The sequence below is a fragment of the Strongylocentrotus purpuratus genome, unplaced genomic scaffold (assembly GCF_000002235.5).
Source record: "Strongylocentrotus purpuratus isolate Spur 01 unplaced genomic scaffold, Spur_5.0 spur5_scaffold_16, whole genome shotgun sequence".
In the NCBI taxonomy this organism is placed as follows: Eukaryota; Metazoa; Echinodermata; class Echinoidea; order Camarodonta; family Strongylocentrotidae; genus Strongylocentrotus; species Strongylocentrotus purpuratus.
In genome coordinates this window covers 20,805,889-20,823,859 of record NW_022145601.1, presented here as the reverse complement: position 1 = coordinate 20,823,859, position 17,971 = coordinate 20,805,889, and the positions used below count along the sequence as shown (strand labels likewise).

Sequence of the window (17,971 nt, the reverse complement as noted above, 5' to 3'; positions counted from 1 at the left end):
TCATTCACTTACTGCAAACATATGCATTAAAACATTTGATAAATAAATATACTGCCAAAAAGAAAACATTGTGTGAAAATTTACAAACATACATGTATGTGACTGACGACAAGGAGCACAATAAATAATCTATCAATTTATCACTCTTTATCACTCTTTATTGGCATACTAAACCACAGTGGGTATTTTTAGTGAGAAAAAAGAAAAATCACAATTTTACTCAACAATCTTGATTATTCAATCAATGTATTGATTCAAATCACTGACTTTCTCAAATAAATAATGATTCAAAATCAGAGATTATTTGTTTGATTTTGTTTTTTGCGAACTTAATAACCCAACTAGTCCCAATGCATTGCATTGGGACAACCTTATTTCAACATGGCAAGTGTTTGCAGCGTCACAGTCTACTTTACGGATTCGAACCATGCATTCAACTCGATGAATAGCGACCATTCACACTATGAAATAAGAGCATCCTAGCCTAGTAAAAGAGACCGAGAAGAGCACTTAAGTAGGATAAGTCATTTGCTTTCACACTAAGCACAGTAATTCTTTCATGCTTATATACATTTTGGTTATATTTTACATGGCAGGTTTGAGGCTCTTTGGCAATGTTACATACCACTGGCTACCTATATATTGGCTTCCACAAGTCATGGGTCCCAAGACCAGGGCCCCGTTTCATCAAACTTGTTATCAAATGCTAAATTTCTATGACAAATTTGATCTAAGCCAATCAAATTCCACGATTTCAGTAACTTATAACAGTTACCTGTTATTGATCACAAGTTTTATGAAACGGGGCCCAAGATGAAATCTGCTGAGTTTATTTCGTTCGCATTAGGTCCTTGGGTCAAGACCAAGACCAAGACCAAGGTTTCAAACCCCTAGAGCCAGAGACTGATCTCCTTTCATGACCGTGATTATAAGGGCCATCCAGCTACAGTCAAACCTGCTTTAGTGACCACCTGTCTACAAAGGCCACATTTGTTGTTTCCCTTGAAAATGGTTTCTCATTGAATCATGTACTAAAGGAACCTGTATACAAAGGCCACTTTTTTTGTGTTTCCCTTGGGCAGTCACTATAGACAGGTTTGACTGTATTAGATCAAAGTGCTCCTATTTCAGAAGTGTGAATGTGGCTCCTGCTTATTAAACACATCGGTTCAGATTCTAAACCCCCAAGCTACCGACTGTGAGAAATGCAAAGCTGCATCAATTGTATTTCAGATCCTCTGGACAGACAATATCTGTCCTCCAGCAATGGCGGTCATCAGTGCGGTCATCAGTCGTTGGACAAGCTCATCTCCTCTTCAGAGACCTGGTAAATGACATTTTCAGAAAGAAGGTTTAAGAATCATGATTAATAATAATAATAATAATATTAACATATCTATATCGTTACATGTAGATTTAAAAAGCAATTGTAAATGCATAACAAACCAACAACAAAAAAGCACATTTAACACATAGTTTTTCCTTGAGGATACAAGAGAAACACTCTCCAAAATGATAACACATTCACATTCACACATAGAGATAAATCAAGGATTTAAAAAAGGAAATCTTTTGAATATAAAACAGAGAAGGTAAAGTGAGACCTGGATATAAAGACCGCTCTAGCAAGACAAGAAAATCGGTCTCTATTGCTAGGGCGTCTTAATGTACTGGTACCTTTAGAAAGCTTATCAATGAAAATATTGTTCACTGGGGCCAAAAAGGTGATTTGATAGAGATGGTTGTTATAGCAGGTTCAACTATAATTAAGGTTACTCTACATCACCTTTCCTTTTTTATTCCCGAAATTCCCCAAACATGCTGGCTTCTAATCATGGCAATCGTTTGATCAATGCCTATGGAACCAACTCCCTGCATTTCTATGAAATTGTATTTAACTTGACTTCTTCAAAAACCATCTGAAAACATAATCATCTACAATTTCTCTTAATTTATTCATATACTAAGGGGCAGTGCACTGTATCCTTCAGAAAAGAAGCTATATAAATCCAATTATTATCATGTTCATAATCATTTAAAGGAATGGGGCGTCGGTTTCAAAGTGTAGAAGGCAAGTATTTGCTGACACCAGACGTGGTGGAAATACCATTAATGGGCGTACAAGTCTGCAAAAAACAAACCTGTAGGCCCATCAAGAAATATATCCTAGTCTCTCAGAGAGTCTTCGGATGAGGGAAAGTCAAAGTATGAGAGAAGGCCTGTTGGTCATAAAACTGAATGGTAATCCTGGTGATTGACAACACCTGTTATTTGGTAAACACACAAACAGTGTCAAATTCTCTATTTCTCCCTTTTTGTCTTCTTCCCTTTATCCTTATGTTTTATGTAATTTGTATTATAAGTATGTATTATTTATTTATTCGTTATTTGTATGCATTTGATATTTTGATATGATTGTATTTATATTATAAATTTTGTATAAGTTGTGTAATTCTATGTATGATCACCTGGAAGGAAAGTTTCTTCTTTTGCTTTGGAAGAACACAATAAATTAAATATCTATATCTATCTAAAATTGCCAGTGGGAACCCACTTCTATGTCTCTTTAAAAGAACGAACACTCTACCTTCAGTCTCTTAGTGGCTATGCACTCATCTTCGATATCTCCTACTCGGCAGTCTCCCTTGGAGTTCCCACACCTCTCCAGCATACGCTCGATGATCTCGAACAGGACGTTGCCTTTGACGTAGTCGTTGTCGACGAGGTTCACCAGGAAGTAGGTGTCGTGGATGAACTGGATGACGTGCCAGGAGGGGGAGCCTTCCTTGTAGAGGGTCCTCCATGATTCTAACCACAAGCCGAATGCTTCGTCCTACAAGAAGTCAAAAGGGAGGGGGAGGGGGAATAATTCAGATTTTAAATAAAAGCAATTATTATCTATATAAGGATTCCCAGTGGTACAATAAATCAGTGTATTCAATATCTTTAGCGCAGTACCCAGATGACTGACCAATATTGTTTTCGTATTGATCAGTCATCCAGGAACTTCAACTATCGATATCAATATCATATCGATACGACACGAAAACAAAGCCATATTTACAGAAGTAAGTCAAATTATCTTATTTCGCTAGTCAGACTAATACAGATAATAATAATATTGTATGGCTATGTTTTTGTATGATACAAGAATATATTGCTCTCGCTAAGACAATATTAGACTCGTCTTTGACTCGTCCAATATTGTCATAGCTCGAGCAATATATTCTTGTATCACACTCAAAGCCATCCGATATTATATAAATATATTGATTTTACCAAATACATGTAGCTGATCCCTCTGCATTTAGTTTTTTTTTCCTGTATCAATATCAAGCAGAATTGCACCGGGCCCAAGAAGAATTTTAACATCTATGAAACTAATAATAACCTGTAATAAAATAAGTATATATCTTTTGTAAATCACTTGCATTTTCTCTTTCGAGCTTAAATCTGAACATTGATGTAGAAAACATAACTCTAAAATAATGAGATGTAACAATAAATATGATAGTACACTGACCTTCCATGACATGAAGCTGATCGGGTCAACGACGGTGGGTTGTTTGACCTCTGCCCCAGGGAACACTCCCCAGGTCACAGCGTTCGGCTTGAGACGGTCAGTATTCGTTATGGTCTCAGTGCCCTGTACAGAAAGCGAAAATGACATGTAGATGTACAAAGCACATATTTGTAATCACAAAATGAATATATTAAAGTTAAATTTATGAAACAATCTACACTGAATGTAATGTTTTCCTAAAGTATACTTCAATTTACATGTAGTTTACAAGTCATTATTCCCTGGTCATAATTTCTTCCCATGTACCATTACCGCGAACATGCCTCAAATAGTCATCCTCATCGAAAAATACTACTGAAATATGATTTGCACCATACAAGTTTTACTGTTTTAGGCACAGGTCATTCCAATGGCATGGGTACATATCCCACCGCTGTCACCATGCCAATGCACTTAAGAAAGCCAGTTACATAATCAAAAGACTTGATAAATAATTAATGCTTTATTGCTTGGTTCAACAAACATGTATGCTAATGTGACAGTTGCTCCACAGTCAATGTTCTACACTACCGGTAATCAAATTTCTGATCTTCACCTCTGGACCCGACGCAATATCTAACACTAACCCTAAAACTGAAATTAAGAGCCAACTGCAAACCGAACCCTATACAAGTATCTTTGACAATAAAAAAAGCCCGGAGCAATAGTCGCTAGAGCAAATGTCGGATCACCCATTACTTGGCTGCCACGGTTGCGTCTCAAAGAGGACGATGTACTATACTGCCCATAGAGGGCAAACTTCAATTTACATTTACATGATTTGTAAACAATGGGAGTCGTTTAGGTTTAGCCCTTGCATGAGCAATTACCATACAAACCTTAGCATTGACGACATGGTAGTTGACTAGCGGGTAGTCCTGGAGTATATGCAGCAAGGCAGCAACGTTCTCGCGTGAGCAAAAGAATTCAAGGTACGCCTGTGGAAATGAAGAAGACAAAAATTAGGATTAGAGGGGGAAATGAGAAAACTAAATATATTAGAAGCACAGGATTCTATCTATTGGGCAAATGTTAATTGAGGAATGTTAATTGTTGTGCTTCGGAGACCTAAACATTGCACATTATTTCCCTACATCAATTATCCCTAAACTATCTCATAATCACTGGGAATCTCAATGAGGATGTACCCTATTATTGCAACACTTTGTTTCTTTTGGAGGGATTAATGAAGCAGCATGCTATCCATGTCAAAAAATTGTATTTATTATTATTGCATTGCATTAATTGTTGATAACACAGAGTTAACATTGGCTAATTATCTTTAGGGAAATATGCAAGATTTCAGCACTCATTACTACAATTGTGCTGCTCGTGGGTAACTTTCACAATCTTATTTGTTTAAAAGAACAGCATGTTAAACCAAAACGTAGAGGCTATTTTATCACAGGCATTGCTGTCATCAGAAAGCTAGATGAAATCCCCCCGTGAAATTTTTGTAGGAAAGGCGCAAGTGATGGGGCATAATTGCAAACATAAAGAGGGCAACATAATTGAATAAATTCTTTGGCCTGATGTATAGGTAACACAGATGGAGAAAAAAATTATTCCATGTTCCCAAAATAAACTGATAATCCTTCGTTCATGGACACAAAAAATGAAATACCAGGGAGAACATGAAAGACAGTAATATATATGGAGAAAGAGATACCAGTAACGGCTTGGGGGGAAAATGGAGATAGAAACAGTTTGGGAAAGTAAGACTGACTAAGAAATCTGAAAGAGAAAGGATGTAGTAGCAGTAGTGGTGGTTATTTTACCTGACTGCTAAGAAAGCATAAATGCTTGTTAGTAAGCAACTAAGAACACCTTTCCAGGCAATTTAATCAATACCTACTGATTTAAGAAGGCGAAATAAAGATTCAAACTTCCTGATTAACTTTTTCCATTTCTTTCAAAAATTAGCAGCCACTCCTTTTTCCGTAAAATGAAGAAACACAGGAGGTAGAAATGGTTTGACAATATGGCAAATAAAAAGGATGATTGGACACTTTCTTTGGTGAATTTTACTCCAGGATTTATTTCTGCAATTATTTATTAGGGTTAGGGCTGTCATTGTGTTATATGATAGGTTTAGCGTTGGGGTTAGGGTCTCCATTAGGTTTGAAGTTAATTGGGCATAACAGTTAGGGTCTTGATCATCTAAAATTTAAGTCAAGTGTTAGGTTCAGGGTCTTAATTAGGTGTATGTTATGATTAAGTGTTAGGCTCTCAATTAGGTTTAAAGTAAGGTTAAGCATTAGGGTTAGGTTTAGGTTTAGGTTCTGAATTATGTCCAAGTCAAGGTTTGAGGCTAGGTTAAGGGTCTTCCTTCGGTTAAAGGTAAGGTTTGGGGTTAGGGTTGAGTTCTTAATAAGGTTTAAATTAAGGTTAAAAGTTAGGGTTTGGGTAAGGCTTGGGGTTAGGTGAACCGTTTGATCCCAGAATGAAGTGAGGACTTTAGTTAGAATAGGAAACGGCCATGGGGTAACTGTCGCAAAAGTATGTGATGGTAAAAAAAAAAGTATGGCAATATGACAAGGTTAACTGCAAGAGGCAGAGCATACAATGATGAGTAGCATATAAGTATACCGTAGTCCTACCGTACTGCTACTTTACCATACACCACCGAAACACAGTACCTGTCAGGCCAGTTAAAAAGAGCCTCAGTCAACAGGCTTATGTTACCTTTTGGTAGACATAACCGTTAGGTGCCCCCCATCCTACCACCGGGTCGGAGGACGGTTCGCCGTTGACGTTGGGCTGGGAGTTGATAGTGAGGACGCCACGCTTGTTCATGGACACCAACTGGGAGGACACCCGCATCGTCTCAGAGGACACCTCATCATCGTTCCACGGGAAGCGTGTGACCTGCGTGGGCGGTAGAATGATACACTGGCTTAAAGTACAAGTCCACTCCAAAAATAACTTACTTTCAATAGAAGCGGAAAAATCAGTCAAACCAATCAAAAATAGTTTGAGCAAAATCTGATAACTAATAAGACTTGCCCTTTAATAAACAGTTTTGATTTGTTTTGCTAAAATGGTACAAAGAGTAGTAATGATTTATTGTAAGAAGTTAGCCATCTTGTTGTCAATAAGACCCAAATGACAATTCTAAATATTTGAAATGGTGAATTCTTAGATCACCCAAGATACCAGTATAAAACCACCTTTCAGCATTCAAACTAAGCAGTATATCCTTTTGGTCCACGACTAGGCTGTCCTTAATTTAAGCAATTTTCAAATCTAAATGTTGACATATGACATGTCAGAGGTCAATGCTCATTTTGGCTGAGGATTCCTAAATCCTGTAGAATTTCTTAGCTAAGCTTTCCTCAGTCCTAATCATCAGTCAGATATCAAGTTTAAAGGCCATCTGTACTAGTTTATAGGAGGGATTAGACCACCCTGTAAGGTCACTGGACAGGTGGTTATCTCATCAACTTAGTTCTCAATTAACATAAGAAAAAGAGGATCATGGGGGACCAACGGTCACCGATTAGGCATTATTTTCTATATAGAGGGAGCAAGTAGCTAAAAGTAGTACAGTGGGGCTTTAATCTACTTACTTTGTTGCCATATCTGTTGGGTTCTCCCGACAGGTAACAGGTGAAGATCTCGCTGACGTCCTCCACGCAGGTGATCTCCTCACCCCACATGGTCTGTAACTGTTTCTGGTTGGACTTGCTAGCCAGGTAGAAGAGATGGTAGTCCTTCAGCTCACCAAAGGCAGGGGATGAGGAATCGCCCCAGCGGCCGTTGGGGAACTCGTCCCACTCCTGCGTCCTGTAGACGTAGCTCTTGGGCCTGGAGGCCCAGAAGATTGGACGGACGTCCTCCTGCTTTCGCTTGAGGTTGGCGGTGGTCTTCCAGGGGAGCGGTCTCTTGGGCTCGCCGCACCATAATCCCAGAGACGACAGGATCTCGATGGTCGCCACTTCACGGTTGAGGGTGTAGATATGGATTCCAAACACTTCCCCACTGAAACCAAAAACAATGAAGTGTGACTTTACTTAAATCAAAGATCATGGTGGGTTAATGGCACATTAAGAATGACCCTACTCAAATAAAGCTGATTTTAGGCAACAATGTAAAGTAACATTGCATGCATTAAATTTATTTTTCCATTATCTAGACGGATTGGCTTTGTGATAGATTGTGATAGATATTTTTCAAATGATAAGAGATAAAGGTAGGGAGAGAGAAAGTCAGAGAGAGAGAGAGAGAGAAAGAGAGAAATAGAGACAGACGGACCATAGACGTAATAGAATGGACTATCGACGAAGCAGTTTCTTTGATCCTATGAGTTCCACCGGCAAGGTTTAAATTTCGCGCCGATGCAAAAACCCAGCGGTGGTCCCACCGCAACCCGACAGCTGGATGCGATCACTTGCGCAATCTTTCATAATCGCAACAGCAAGCTCGCGATTTGGGGTTGTTCGCTGCTCCTTCAAATCGTTGAGAACCTAGTGTTAAATAGTATGAGCGCTCTCCGCCATGCGGTCGTAGCGAACATGTTTTCGTCTTTGTGCCTGACGATATTGTTGTTATTGTTTTCAGCGTTGTATTTATACTAACAATTATTTATTTATTTCGATGTATGTATTGTTCCATAATACATATTTTTCTCGTACTCATGAGTCATGTGTTGTTTATAAAGTAATTAGAAGGGCAGGATTATCATTAGATGACATAAATAAGGAAGAACTTTATGATTATGATGGGCAGTCCATATATCGACATAGCAGACGACGGAAATGTTGAATATTTTGCAATGGTCAATTCCCAAATTTACGGACACAGATATTTATCCTAATTCCTAGATTCTCAAAAAAAACGTACACATATAGTAGGCCTACATCAAGATAAAATAAGATAAAATCTGAGGGAAGAAAAAAAAAGCAGTCACTCTCGGATTAACAAGTCCAAAATATAACTTGAAAAAAACATGCACCCGCCGATCTCTATCAATGGGACTACGTGTGCAATTTGGATTAGACAAAGGCACGGCAATTTAGTGGTCATGATGCGAAGAAGTCACGCATTACCACAGATTTTCTGAGCACTCACGAAAACAACCCCATTCTTCCAATGCCTATAAACAAAACGCACGCAAACGCAACAAATAACGAATGATTGTATTCGACAAACGAAGGATTTGTGATCACCGCAACGTCGTTGGTTTCACAGAGAAATTAACGGAAACAGGAGAAAAAAACACTTTTTAAACTGTATTTTGTAAGCTCTTGTGGTGACTTTCCTTGCTTATATGATGAGTTTGCTACACACCAACACAAATTCGTAAAAATCTAATAAATCACCGATTTCAACGGCTTTTTTTACAGATTGGCAAGCATGAACAGGACGTAAACCTCATGTTTACATCCGGGGCACTATTGACGTAGTATTTAGCTGCGCATGGGCAGAAGGCTCTCCTGTCACGATTCATTCATGAAATGAGAAGCGCAAATCGTGGGAAGCATTGGTCAGTGCGAAGCGACTTGGCCGATAGAGGTCGGCAAAATCCCGGTGGATCTCATAGGACCAAAGGACCCTTATCGGAGCTTATCAAAACATGCCCGCAGCGTTGCGGTCAGACTTAAAACATAGAAGAAAGTAAGACATAAGAACAGGTGGTAGCTATCATTACTTTTACTACTCTTGCCGTCAAAAGTCCATTTCTATTACGTCTATGGACGGACATACATGTACAGACAGATATGGACAGATGGTAAGAGAGACAAAGAGGGAAAAACAAAGACCTGAAAAGGAGCCATGTGCAGGATTCAAGTTGAAAAGAGCTACAAGAGGAGAAATATTGCCTCTGGTACCATCTTTGCTAGGCTGAGAAATAAAAAGTTCCAACCATCATCAAGCAGAAATTTTGCTTCTCAAAGTCTTATGTCAGTGCAAATGTTTGAACCCCTATAGTGCCTGCAGACTTTACTGATCTAACCTCTCACCTTTCAAATAATTCTTTGCACATAGTGACGGCCTGGTGGACACCGTAATTCCTGATTGCCGCATCGTTCTCTTTGATAGGTTCGATCACATCCATGATCTCCTGTGGAACGTCTAGCTTGGACAGCTTTACGAGACTCCTTAGAGAATGATAACCCTGGAAATGGAGAGAATATTAATAATAATAGGCATTGCTATATCGCCGTCTAACTAGAAATTCTATTCCGAGGCGCACTAATTATTACCCCAACTTTGAGCCTAGCTGCCATTACAGCGCTCCAGCATTTCAAGGGATTAATTCCTGCCAGGTACCCATTTACCTCACCTGGGTCGAGTGTGGCAAATGAAGATTAATGCATTACCAAAGGACATTAGTGCTGTGTCAGGGATTGAACCACCACCTTTGAATTTCAAGTCAAGTGCTTAAACCACTGGACTACAAGTCAGACATCAAAGAATCAGATTCAATGAGACATGAACATCATTTGGCACCTTTACTTTCTTAGTTGAAGGGCACAAGAAGGATCATGTAATATCAATCCCTCAGTAAAAGATTGAATCCCATCATTTAGAATACCCTAAGATTTCTTTTTTCTCTGAGGTTTTTCTTTTAGGTTTAAAAGGGAAAGTTAAAGCCTATCTGCATATCTGCACTAGTCTTGCCAGGAGGGATTAGACCTCCCTACATGGTCACTGAAAGGTGGTTATCTCATTAAACCAGCTCTCAATTAACATAAGAAAGAGGGGACCATGGGAGACCAATGGTCACCGATTAGGCATTGTTTGCTATATAAAGGGCGCAAGTAGCTGTAAGTAGTGCAGTAGGGCTTTAAAGGAAATCCAGAGACTGATCTATCATCTCACCTGTATTGGCATGACTCCAGGAATGATGGGCACAGTGATTCCTATCGCCCGACAGTCTCGGACAAATTTGAGGAATGTCTTGGCTTCAAAGAAGAGTTGTGTGATGATGAAGTCTGCTCCTGCATCCACCTTCTCTTTCAGGCACTTGAGATCATCCTCGTAGCTAATGGCATCAGGGTGACCAGATGGGTAGCCTGTCAAAGAAATGGATCAAACCTCAGTTTAGACAGCTATACACTCTCCAGGGGGTCGCTTCACAAAGACCAAGATCAACTTTAAGTTGGACTTTACTATGGCAGGCCGTTCATGCCACTGTTTGCTCTCACCATTTACTGGTATTGGACTCTCAAGGGACGTACAAATCATGGTCACAAATCTACAGAATTTACATTTTTTTATATTTCATTATTGAAGGACAAAATATTATCTAAAGATCATAATCGAGAGACCAATGGTGAAAGCAACCAGTGGCATGAGTGGCCTGTCATATTTAAGTCCAATTTAATGTCGATCTTAGTCTTCGTGAAACACTCCCCTGTTCTAGTTCCCAGAGCCTGGACTTGATGAAATGATCAATCAATACTCTATGTACTCTACTGAATCTCACAAGCAGTGAAACACAGTGACCTACCTGAAATTGCTCTCAGAGGCTTGGAATCATTCAGATTCAGAGTTAAATGACAATATCTTTTGTTAGGTTTTTTTTTAAGTGGTTGATCTGTGCAGGCCATTGGTTCAAACCTTAACGTTGATCAAGTGAAGTCCACGCTTTGTGACCCAAGTAGAACCCATAAGAATTGTCTGTAAGTGTGGCCTCAAATAAACATCGGCTGCAGTAACTACAATAACATAGATTTCTAGAAGACGAGGTGCAGAAAGTTGCTGAATGCATTCACACAATAACACTGCTCACACGAGGTGGGGATCGCATCACACGTGCACCATCCAAATATTACATTCATGCAGAAAAAAAAGGGCATTTTCAACTCACCTGCTACCGCGATGACAAAATCATCCCCGAAGACTTTTCGTATATGTTTGACAAGATCAGTAGCATAGTTAAACCCTCCTGGAGTTGGTTCCCATTCGTCTGTATGACCGGGAACATCTATCAACGTATAGAAAAGAGATGCCTCATTATGATTAATTTTAAGAAAATGGCAATATAAACATACATAATTCGATATTATTTAATGAAAAAGGTTGTTTTCTTAAAGCATCATCGAACACCTTTTTATACTTCAGTAACAACACCAGACTAACTATAAACCTGACTGCTTCTGGGGCATTCGGGGTGATGTATCATTTTTGTCTGTATGTTGATTAGTCTAGTCAGTGTGACTTGGGTATTACTTATACCATAGAGCAAAACAATTATATGACCATTTTCTCAATCATACGAGAAATACATACGCAGTACTCGGCATACAACGACTGCTAAAGGAAACCAATGAGAAATAGTTTTTCTAGACAGGTGTCTGAATAATGCGTTTCCATTAAATAAGGCCACCATGGGCTTTTCTTTTGTTTTCCCATTTCATTTGAACTTATTGTATGAACTGAACATTCTCTGCCTAGAATGTATATATACATGTACTTGTTTATTTCCTTTTGCTATATTTTTCATGAAAATGAAAAGAATAAACAAATTGAATGATGCATTCCAATAAGGAAACACTGGCAAATTGTCACTACTTCTATTATTTCACAGATAATGGGTCTTTCCGTTTCATCTCTCGCTGCTCCTTTATCATTATTCTCTCCCCCCCCCCTCCCCCCCCCCTCCCCCCCCCCCCCCCCCCCCCCTCTTCCCCAAAAGAAGTACACATCCCTACCTCCACGCAGGGCCAAGATATTACGGATGCCACACTCCTTGGCCCACTCTAGATGCCTCGTGATAACCTCTGCCGACTGACTGACGCAGCACATATGAAGCATGGTGTCCAGGCCGCAGTAGTTGAGCATCGTGCGGGCTATCTCCATGGAGCTGGTCTCCTTGCGTCCTCCAGGGTTGCCTGCAGAGTGCCAGGTGATATCGCAGAAGAGCGGGCCTCCGTGGAACATGCGATCAAATCTGTGGATGTGGATAAGAGAGTGTAAGAAAGAGGCATTCAGGAAATACAGTCAGACCTGCTTTACTGGCCACCTCTCCATAAAGGCCACCTGTCTACGGTGGCCACACATTTTGTCTCCAGATAGAGAGAGAGAGAGAGAGAGAGAGAGAGAAAGAGAGATGTGTGTTGTAGAACTTGTCGATGAATAAAGGCTACGTGTCTACAGTGGTCACTTTCTCTGTTTTACTTGGGTGGTCTTTAAAGGCAGTTTGGACAGTGGGTGGGAGAGAGGAAAAGAGATGAAATGTACATGCATGAAATTTGTAGATAGATGTAGATAGCACGGGGGAGGTGGGGGTAGGAGGGTTTTAATAGAAAGGAACATGAGTAAGGCATCATCATAAAAGAAAATTGTTGAAAATGAAGAAGAAAAGAGGGAGAAAAAATACACACAACATACAAAGGCAAAAAACAAAAGTGAATAAAGAATCAAACGAAAAATACACAATACAGCTGACCAAATACATGTGAGACAGAGAGAGCAGGGGGGGGGGGGGGGGGGGGGGGGGGGGGGGGGGGGGGGGGGGGGGGGGGGGGGGGGGGGGGGGGGGTCACACTAACTCAAAGGAAAAGAGAGAAGCGCGAAACTGGATGGTTGGAAAACCACATGAAGATGTAAAAATAAATGTAGCGAAGCTGGAAAATGCATGCATATGGACCTGTTCACAAGACATGAACAAGGCAATAACATACATCACATTTTGTTTGACCTTGGTATTCTCTAGTATTCAGTACATGTCATATTAGGGACATCCACCCGGATATTTAGTTGTTTTGAACAGAAGCAGAAAAATAAGAGGTTAGTGAAAGTTTGATAACACAGTAATGAATGTTTGATAGTGCAATCAACCAAACGCAAGTTGGCAACTATATGTAAGTGATATTGTGAGGCCCCCTCCCATTTAAAAAATGCATATTTTGCCATAAGAAAATTGCCATTGTCAATCATACATTCCCCCTAAATATAAACATTGCAAATATGCTTTTATACAACCTCTGCATGAAATAAGTCTATTTGGTCATTAATAACTAAGAAAATGATAGTTTATGACATTTGATGTACAGAGCAAGTTGGAGAGGAGCTCGCTATACTTGCTACCTTGTTGCCAATTTGTGTTTCAGTGATGACAACTTCAAAATTCTCTCCTTTTGTAATTCCTATTTGAATTAGATAACTTTTACTAATTTGTTTCTCCGATTTTTTTTGCTTTTACCAAAACCAACTTCATATCAGGGTGGATTTCCCCTTCAAGAGAACAATAACCCAGATCCAAATGACCTATTAGGACCTTTTTGTTTTCTTCTCTTCTATCTTTCCATTATCTATTCCTAGGCTCATCTATTTTTTATCATTTCTCTTTCTGTCGTTCCTTATGTTATTCTTTCGTTCCTTATGTTATTCTTTTCTCTTCTTCTTTCATCTTTTATGTTATTGTTGGTTGTTATCACTCTTTGTCTTTCTATCTTTCCTGATGTTATTCTTTGTTTCTTCCTTCTATCAGCTTTTCTTATGTAATTCTTTGTTTTTATTCTTATATCATTGTCTTCCTACCATTCCTTATGTTATGTTTTGTTTTTCCATCTTTCATTTTCTCTTCTATCTTTCCATTATCTATTCATTATCATTTTCTCAATCTGTCTTTCCTTATGTTATTCTTTTTTCTTCTTCTATCATCTCTTATGTTATTGTTTGTTGTACTTGTTATCATTCTATTATTTCCTCTTCCTATCCTAATTGTTTCTTCCTTCTATCACCTACTTTTTCTGGCTTTCTTTATGTTATTCTGTTTCTTCCTTTTATCACCTTTTAGGTAATTCTTAGTTTTTATTCTTCTATCATTTTCTTTATACCATTCCTTGTGTTATTCTTTGTTTTTTCCATCTTTCATCTTCTCTTCTATCTTTCCATTATCTCTTTATATATTTTCTCTTTCTGTCTTTCCTTATGTTATTCTTAGTTCTTCCTTCTATCAACCTCTTTAATGTTATTCTTTGTTTTTGTTATTCTATTATTTCCTCTTCCTATCTTTCCTTTTGCTATCCTGTTTCTTCCTTCTATTGCCTACTCTTTCTGTCTTTTCCTTATGTTATTCTTTGTGTTTCCATCTTTCATCTTCTCTTTTATCTTTCCATTATCTATTCTTGATCATTTTCTCTTTTTGTCTTTCCTAATGTTATTCTTTGTTCTTCTTTTATCATCACTTATGTTGTTTGTTGTTATCATTCTTTTATGTTTCTTTCTATCTTTTTTATGTTATTCTTTGTTTCTTACTTCTATCACCTTTTCTCATGTAATAGTTCGTTGTTTTTATTATCTTTCATCTTCTCTTCTCTTCCCATTATCTATTTTTGTATATCCCAATATTATTCTTTGTTACTTCTTTCTATCACCTTCTCTTTTGTTATTCTTAGTTTTTATTATTCTATTATTTCCTCTTCCTATCTATCTTTCCTTATGCTATCCTTTGTTTCTTCCTCCTATCACATTCTCTTTCTGTCTTTCCTTATGTTATTCTTTGTTTCTTCCTTCTATCACCTTCTTTTATGTTATTCTTTGTTTTTCCTCTTCCTATCTTTCCTCACGATTCGTAATTACTATTTACGATATCCCTTGTTTCTTCCTTTTATCACCTTCTCTTTCCTCATGTTATTCTTTGTTTTTTCCTTCTATCACCTTCTCTTTCTGACTTTCCTTATGTTATTCTCTATTTCTTCTTTCTATCACTTTCTCTTCTGTTATTCTTTGTTTTTATCATTCTATACATTTGCAATTCTCTGTCTGCCTTTCCTTATGTTATTCTTGATTTATGCTGCAATATAGATAGCAAGATGACGTCATTTTGACGACAGGTTCTAGTTTTCTGACGAACTTCAAATCGTGGATGAAAGAGTTCTTAAATTTGGCCAGACGACGTGAGATGACCCGACACACACAAATTGCAGAAATGACGTCACATAGTTGACCTTGTCTATGTGGACGTGACAAACGGAAAGGCCCTACTTTTTGTAAGAGATAAGCATAGCACACAGTGTTTGTTTTCCTAGTTACCTCCAAGACATTGCCCTCAACTGAACTGATAATGAGGTCACCTTGACAATGATAATCGGCAATCAAGGCTGATTTACCTCTACTTTTGTTTGCTCGACAGCACGATAAATGATAAAGGGTTCGGCAAGATCTATGTCTCATTATCAGGGACACAAATAAAGGACAAAGGCACTGGAACAGGAGCCCCCCCCCCCCCCCCCCCCATCATCAATTTCAAAATTAGTTGTGCAGTATTTGTGGCCCATGATTTGCTTGCACCCCCTTTTATCCCATATACCGGTTGTTATTACTTTAATAACTTTATGCAACGTGTGATTACTATCAAATGTGCTGTGTACCCCCCCCCCCCCCCCCCCCCCACTTTCCTCCCTCAATTCATCCAGAAAAATTAGTCAATGCTCACACTATTAAATCACAAAAAGGGGGAATAAAAGCTACTTTAATGAAATAAAGAGTACCTTTGTGCCCAGCAATTTGATGTATGATATAAGTATCCATGGATACCCCATTTGCAGATCAATTTCATAAGGGCTTCCTAGCTGTTTTTTTTTTAATTCAAGAGGGTAATTTTGTATAGTTTCTTGCATAGAACTGATGATGCAACAAAATTAGGATTTACAAATTCTAATTAGGCATCTCGTTAGTACATCCAGCTCTCTTTCTCATACCATTATGATATCATGAACACCTGCTCTTCCCCCGCCCCCCCCCCCCCCCCTCAAAAAAAAAAAAAAAAAAAAAATTATATATAATTTCCGGTATATATTTTTTAATATATACAGGGCAGGCTACCAAGGGTAATACATTTCCTTGATATGGGTAGTATAATTTATACATTCATGAATAGCATTATCCTGCTTAAAAATCTTTTGTTATTTTCCAATACCATGACCTTTATTTCTCCACCCCCACCCATGCTGCTATTCTAGTCAACTCATAAGGTACAGTATAAAACCCTTTAAAAATCTTTGTCGAAACACTGCACGTACCTTCCCACGAGATTAACAGCACCACTAGCTGTCCTGGGAGGAAAGAACTCCAAGGAGAACCACCGATCCTTGCTGGCGATGCGGTTTGCGATCTTCTCCGAGAGTCGCATGAAGGGCATGACAGGCTCGGGGGAGGGGCTGCGAGAGAGGGACGTGGGTGTCAGGTTTCCATTCTGATGCAGTGACTGTATGAGGTTTTGCAGGCCCAAGGCCGATTCCTCCTGCACCTGCTTCAATGGAACTCCATTTTGATCTACCCGCGTCACGACCGCCATGCTGGTCGTAAAGAGATGTTGCACTGAAGATTGTCTCCAAGATCTTTCGCTTTCGTATACTTGGAAGTACTGTCACAAATTGAGTCTGTGTGTAAAATAAAAAAGATCATAATTTTATAGAAATTGAACAGTTGATAGCTGCTAATGGAAGAATATCTTTATTAGACAAACACATCACTTTATACTCGCACACTGAGAAGGTACATACAGTGTATACATTATTCCAGATTTTCCAGATTGGATTGGAAGAAAAAATAACTAAAAGTACTTAGATCTAGATCTAGACCTAGACCTAGCTCTATAATCCCACAGCCATTTAAATAAAATAAAAAATTAACACATCTTTTTCCTATGTCTGAAATAACAGTTTGTCATTTCCTTTATTTAAACAAAAAATGAAAGAAAGAAAAGGAAATGATACATGAATAAGGGTTCTTCTCAAAGTCAAAGACTCATGACTAGAATCTAGATGATAAATCGATACTGAAATAGTCTATATTCTAGATCTACATAGTCATAGGAATTTACAGTCGATGTGCAGAACAAGTAACAATACATAAAATAATATAGAATCTAGTCTAGATCTAGTAATAGTTGAGGCACACCTTTTAAAAAGGCATTTTTAAAAGAAAAAGTGAACCACCCTCCTCATCCTTCTGATGGTGATGAAGACTGTTACTTTACTATTTAGACTAGTCTAGACTTTAGTTTTTACATCCTTCTGATTTATTACCGACCAAATAGCTAGTAGATCTAGTAGTAAATCAAAGCTCAGTTTAAAATTGTAAATAGACTTCTATAACCAATGCTTTGAAATGAAACATGCAAAGAAACTATGATATTTGCACTTGTTTCAGTAGTAGTCGATCCTGCAGCTCCTGCGCTGCGACCAACTGACCAAGGCAATTCCAGCAGCGGTATGCACAAATTAAAGACGGGGAACGAGCTGGCTTTGTTAGCTAGTTCGCTGCGGTGCCGCTAGCTGACCGGGGATCTCCTTGTCCATGCCCATGGCCATGACATTTTAATGTTCAATGGATGGGAAGTGTTTTGTTTCTCTTCCCACAAGACGGTCCTTGGAATGGAATACAATCTAATGTTGATGTCAACTTGTCAAGGATTCTGATGTTTATTCACACAGCATGCAGGCAAATAAA

General features: G+C 38.6%; 1 protein-coding gene across 1 annotated transcript in view; it reads right to left on the bottom strand.

Annotated features, from left to right (window-relative positions):
• Positions 1-910: 910 nt before the first annotated feature.
• Positions 911-17,971, bottom strand: part of LOC115924565 (methylenetetrahydrofolate reductase-like) — a 17,520-nt gene continuing 459 nt past the window's right edge. Inside the window, exons 2-12 of the mRNA XM_030987024.1 lie at positions 16,540-16,899; positions 12,223-12,461; positions 11,379-11,495; positions 10,388-10,581; positions 9,526-9,680; positions 7,132-7,543; positions 6,248-6,430; positions 4,402-4,500; positions 3,524-3,646; positions 2,588-2,833; positions 911-1,324 (exon numbers count right to left, since the gene is read on the bottom strand). Coding sequence (XP_030842884.1) covers positions 1,289-1,324; positions 2,588-2,833; positions 3,524-3,646; positions 4,402-4,500; positions 6,248-6,430; positions 7,132-7,543; positions 9,526-9,680; positions 10,388-10,581; positions 11,379-11,495; positions 12,223-12,461; positions 16,540-16,814 — 2,079 coding nt within the window. The 5' untranslated portion in view covers positions 16,815-16,899 and the 3' untranslated portion in view covers positions 911-1,288. The remainder of the gene's footprint in view (positions 1,325-2,587; positions 2,834-3,523; positions 3,647-4,401; positions 4,501-6,247; positions 6,431-7,131; positions 7,544-9,525; positions 9,681-10,387; positions 10,582-11,378; positions 11,496-12,222; positions 12,462-16,539; positions 16,900-17,971) is intronic.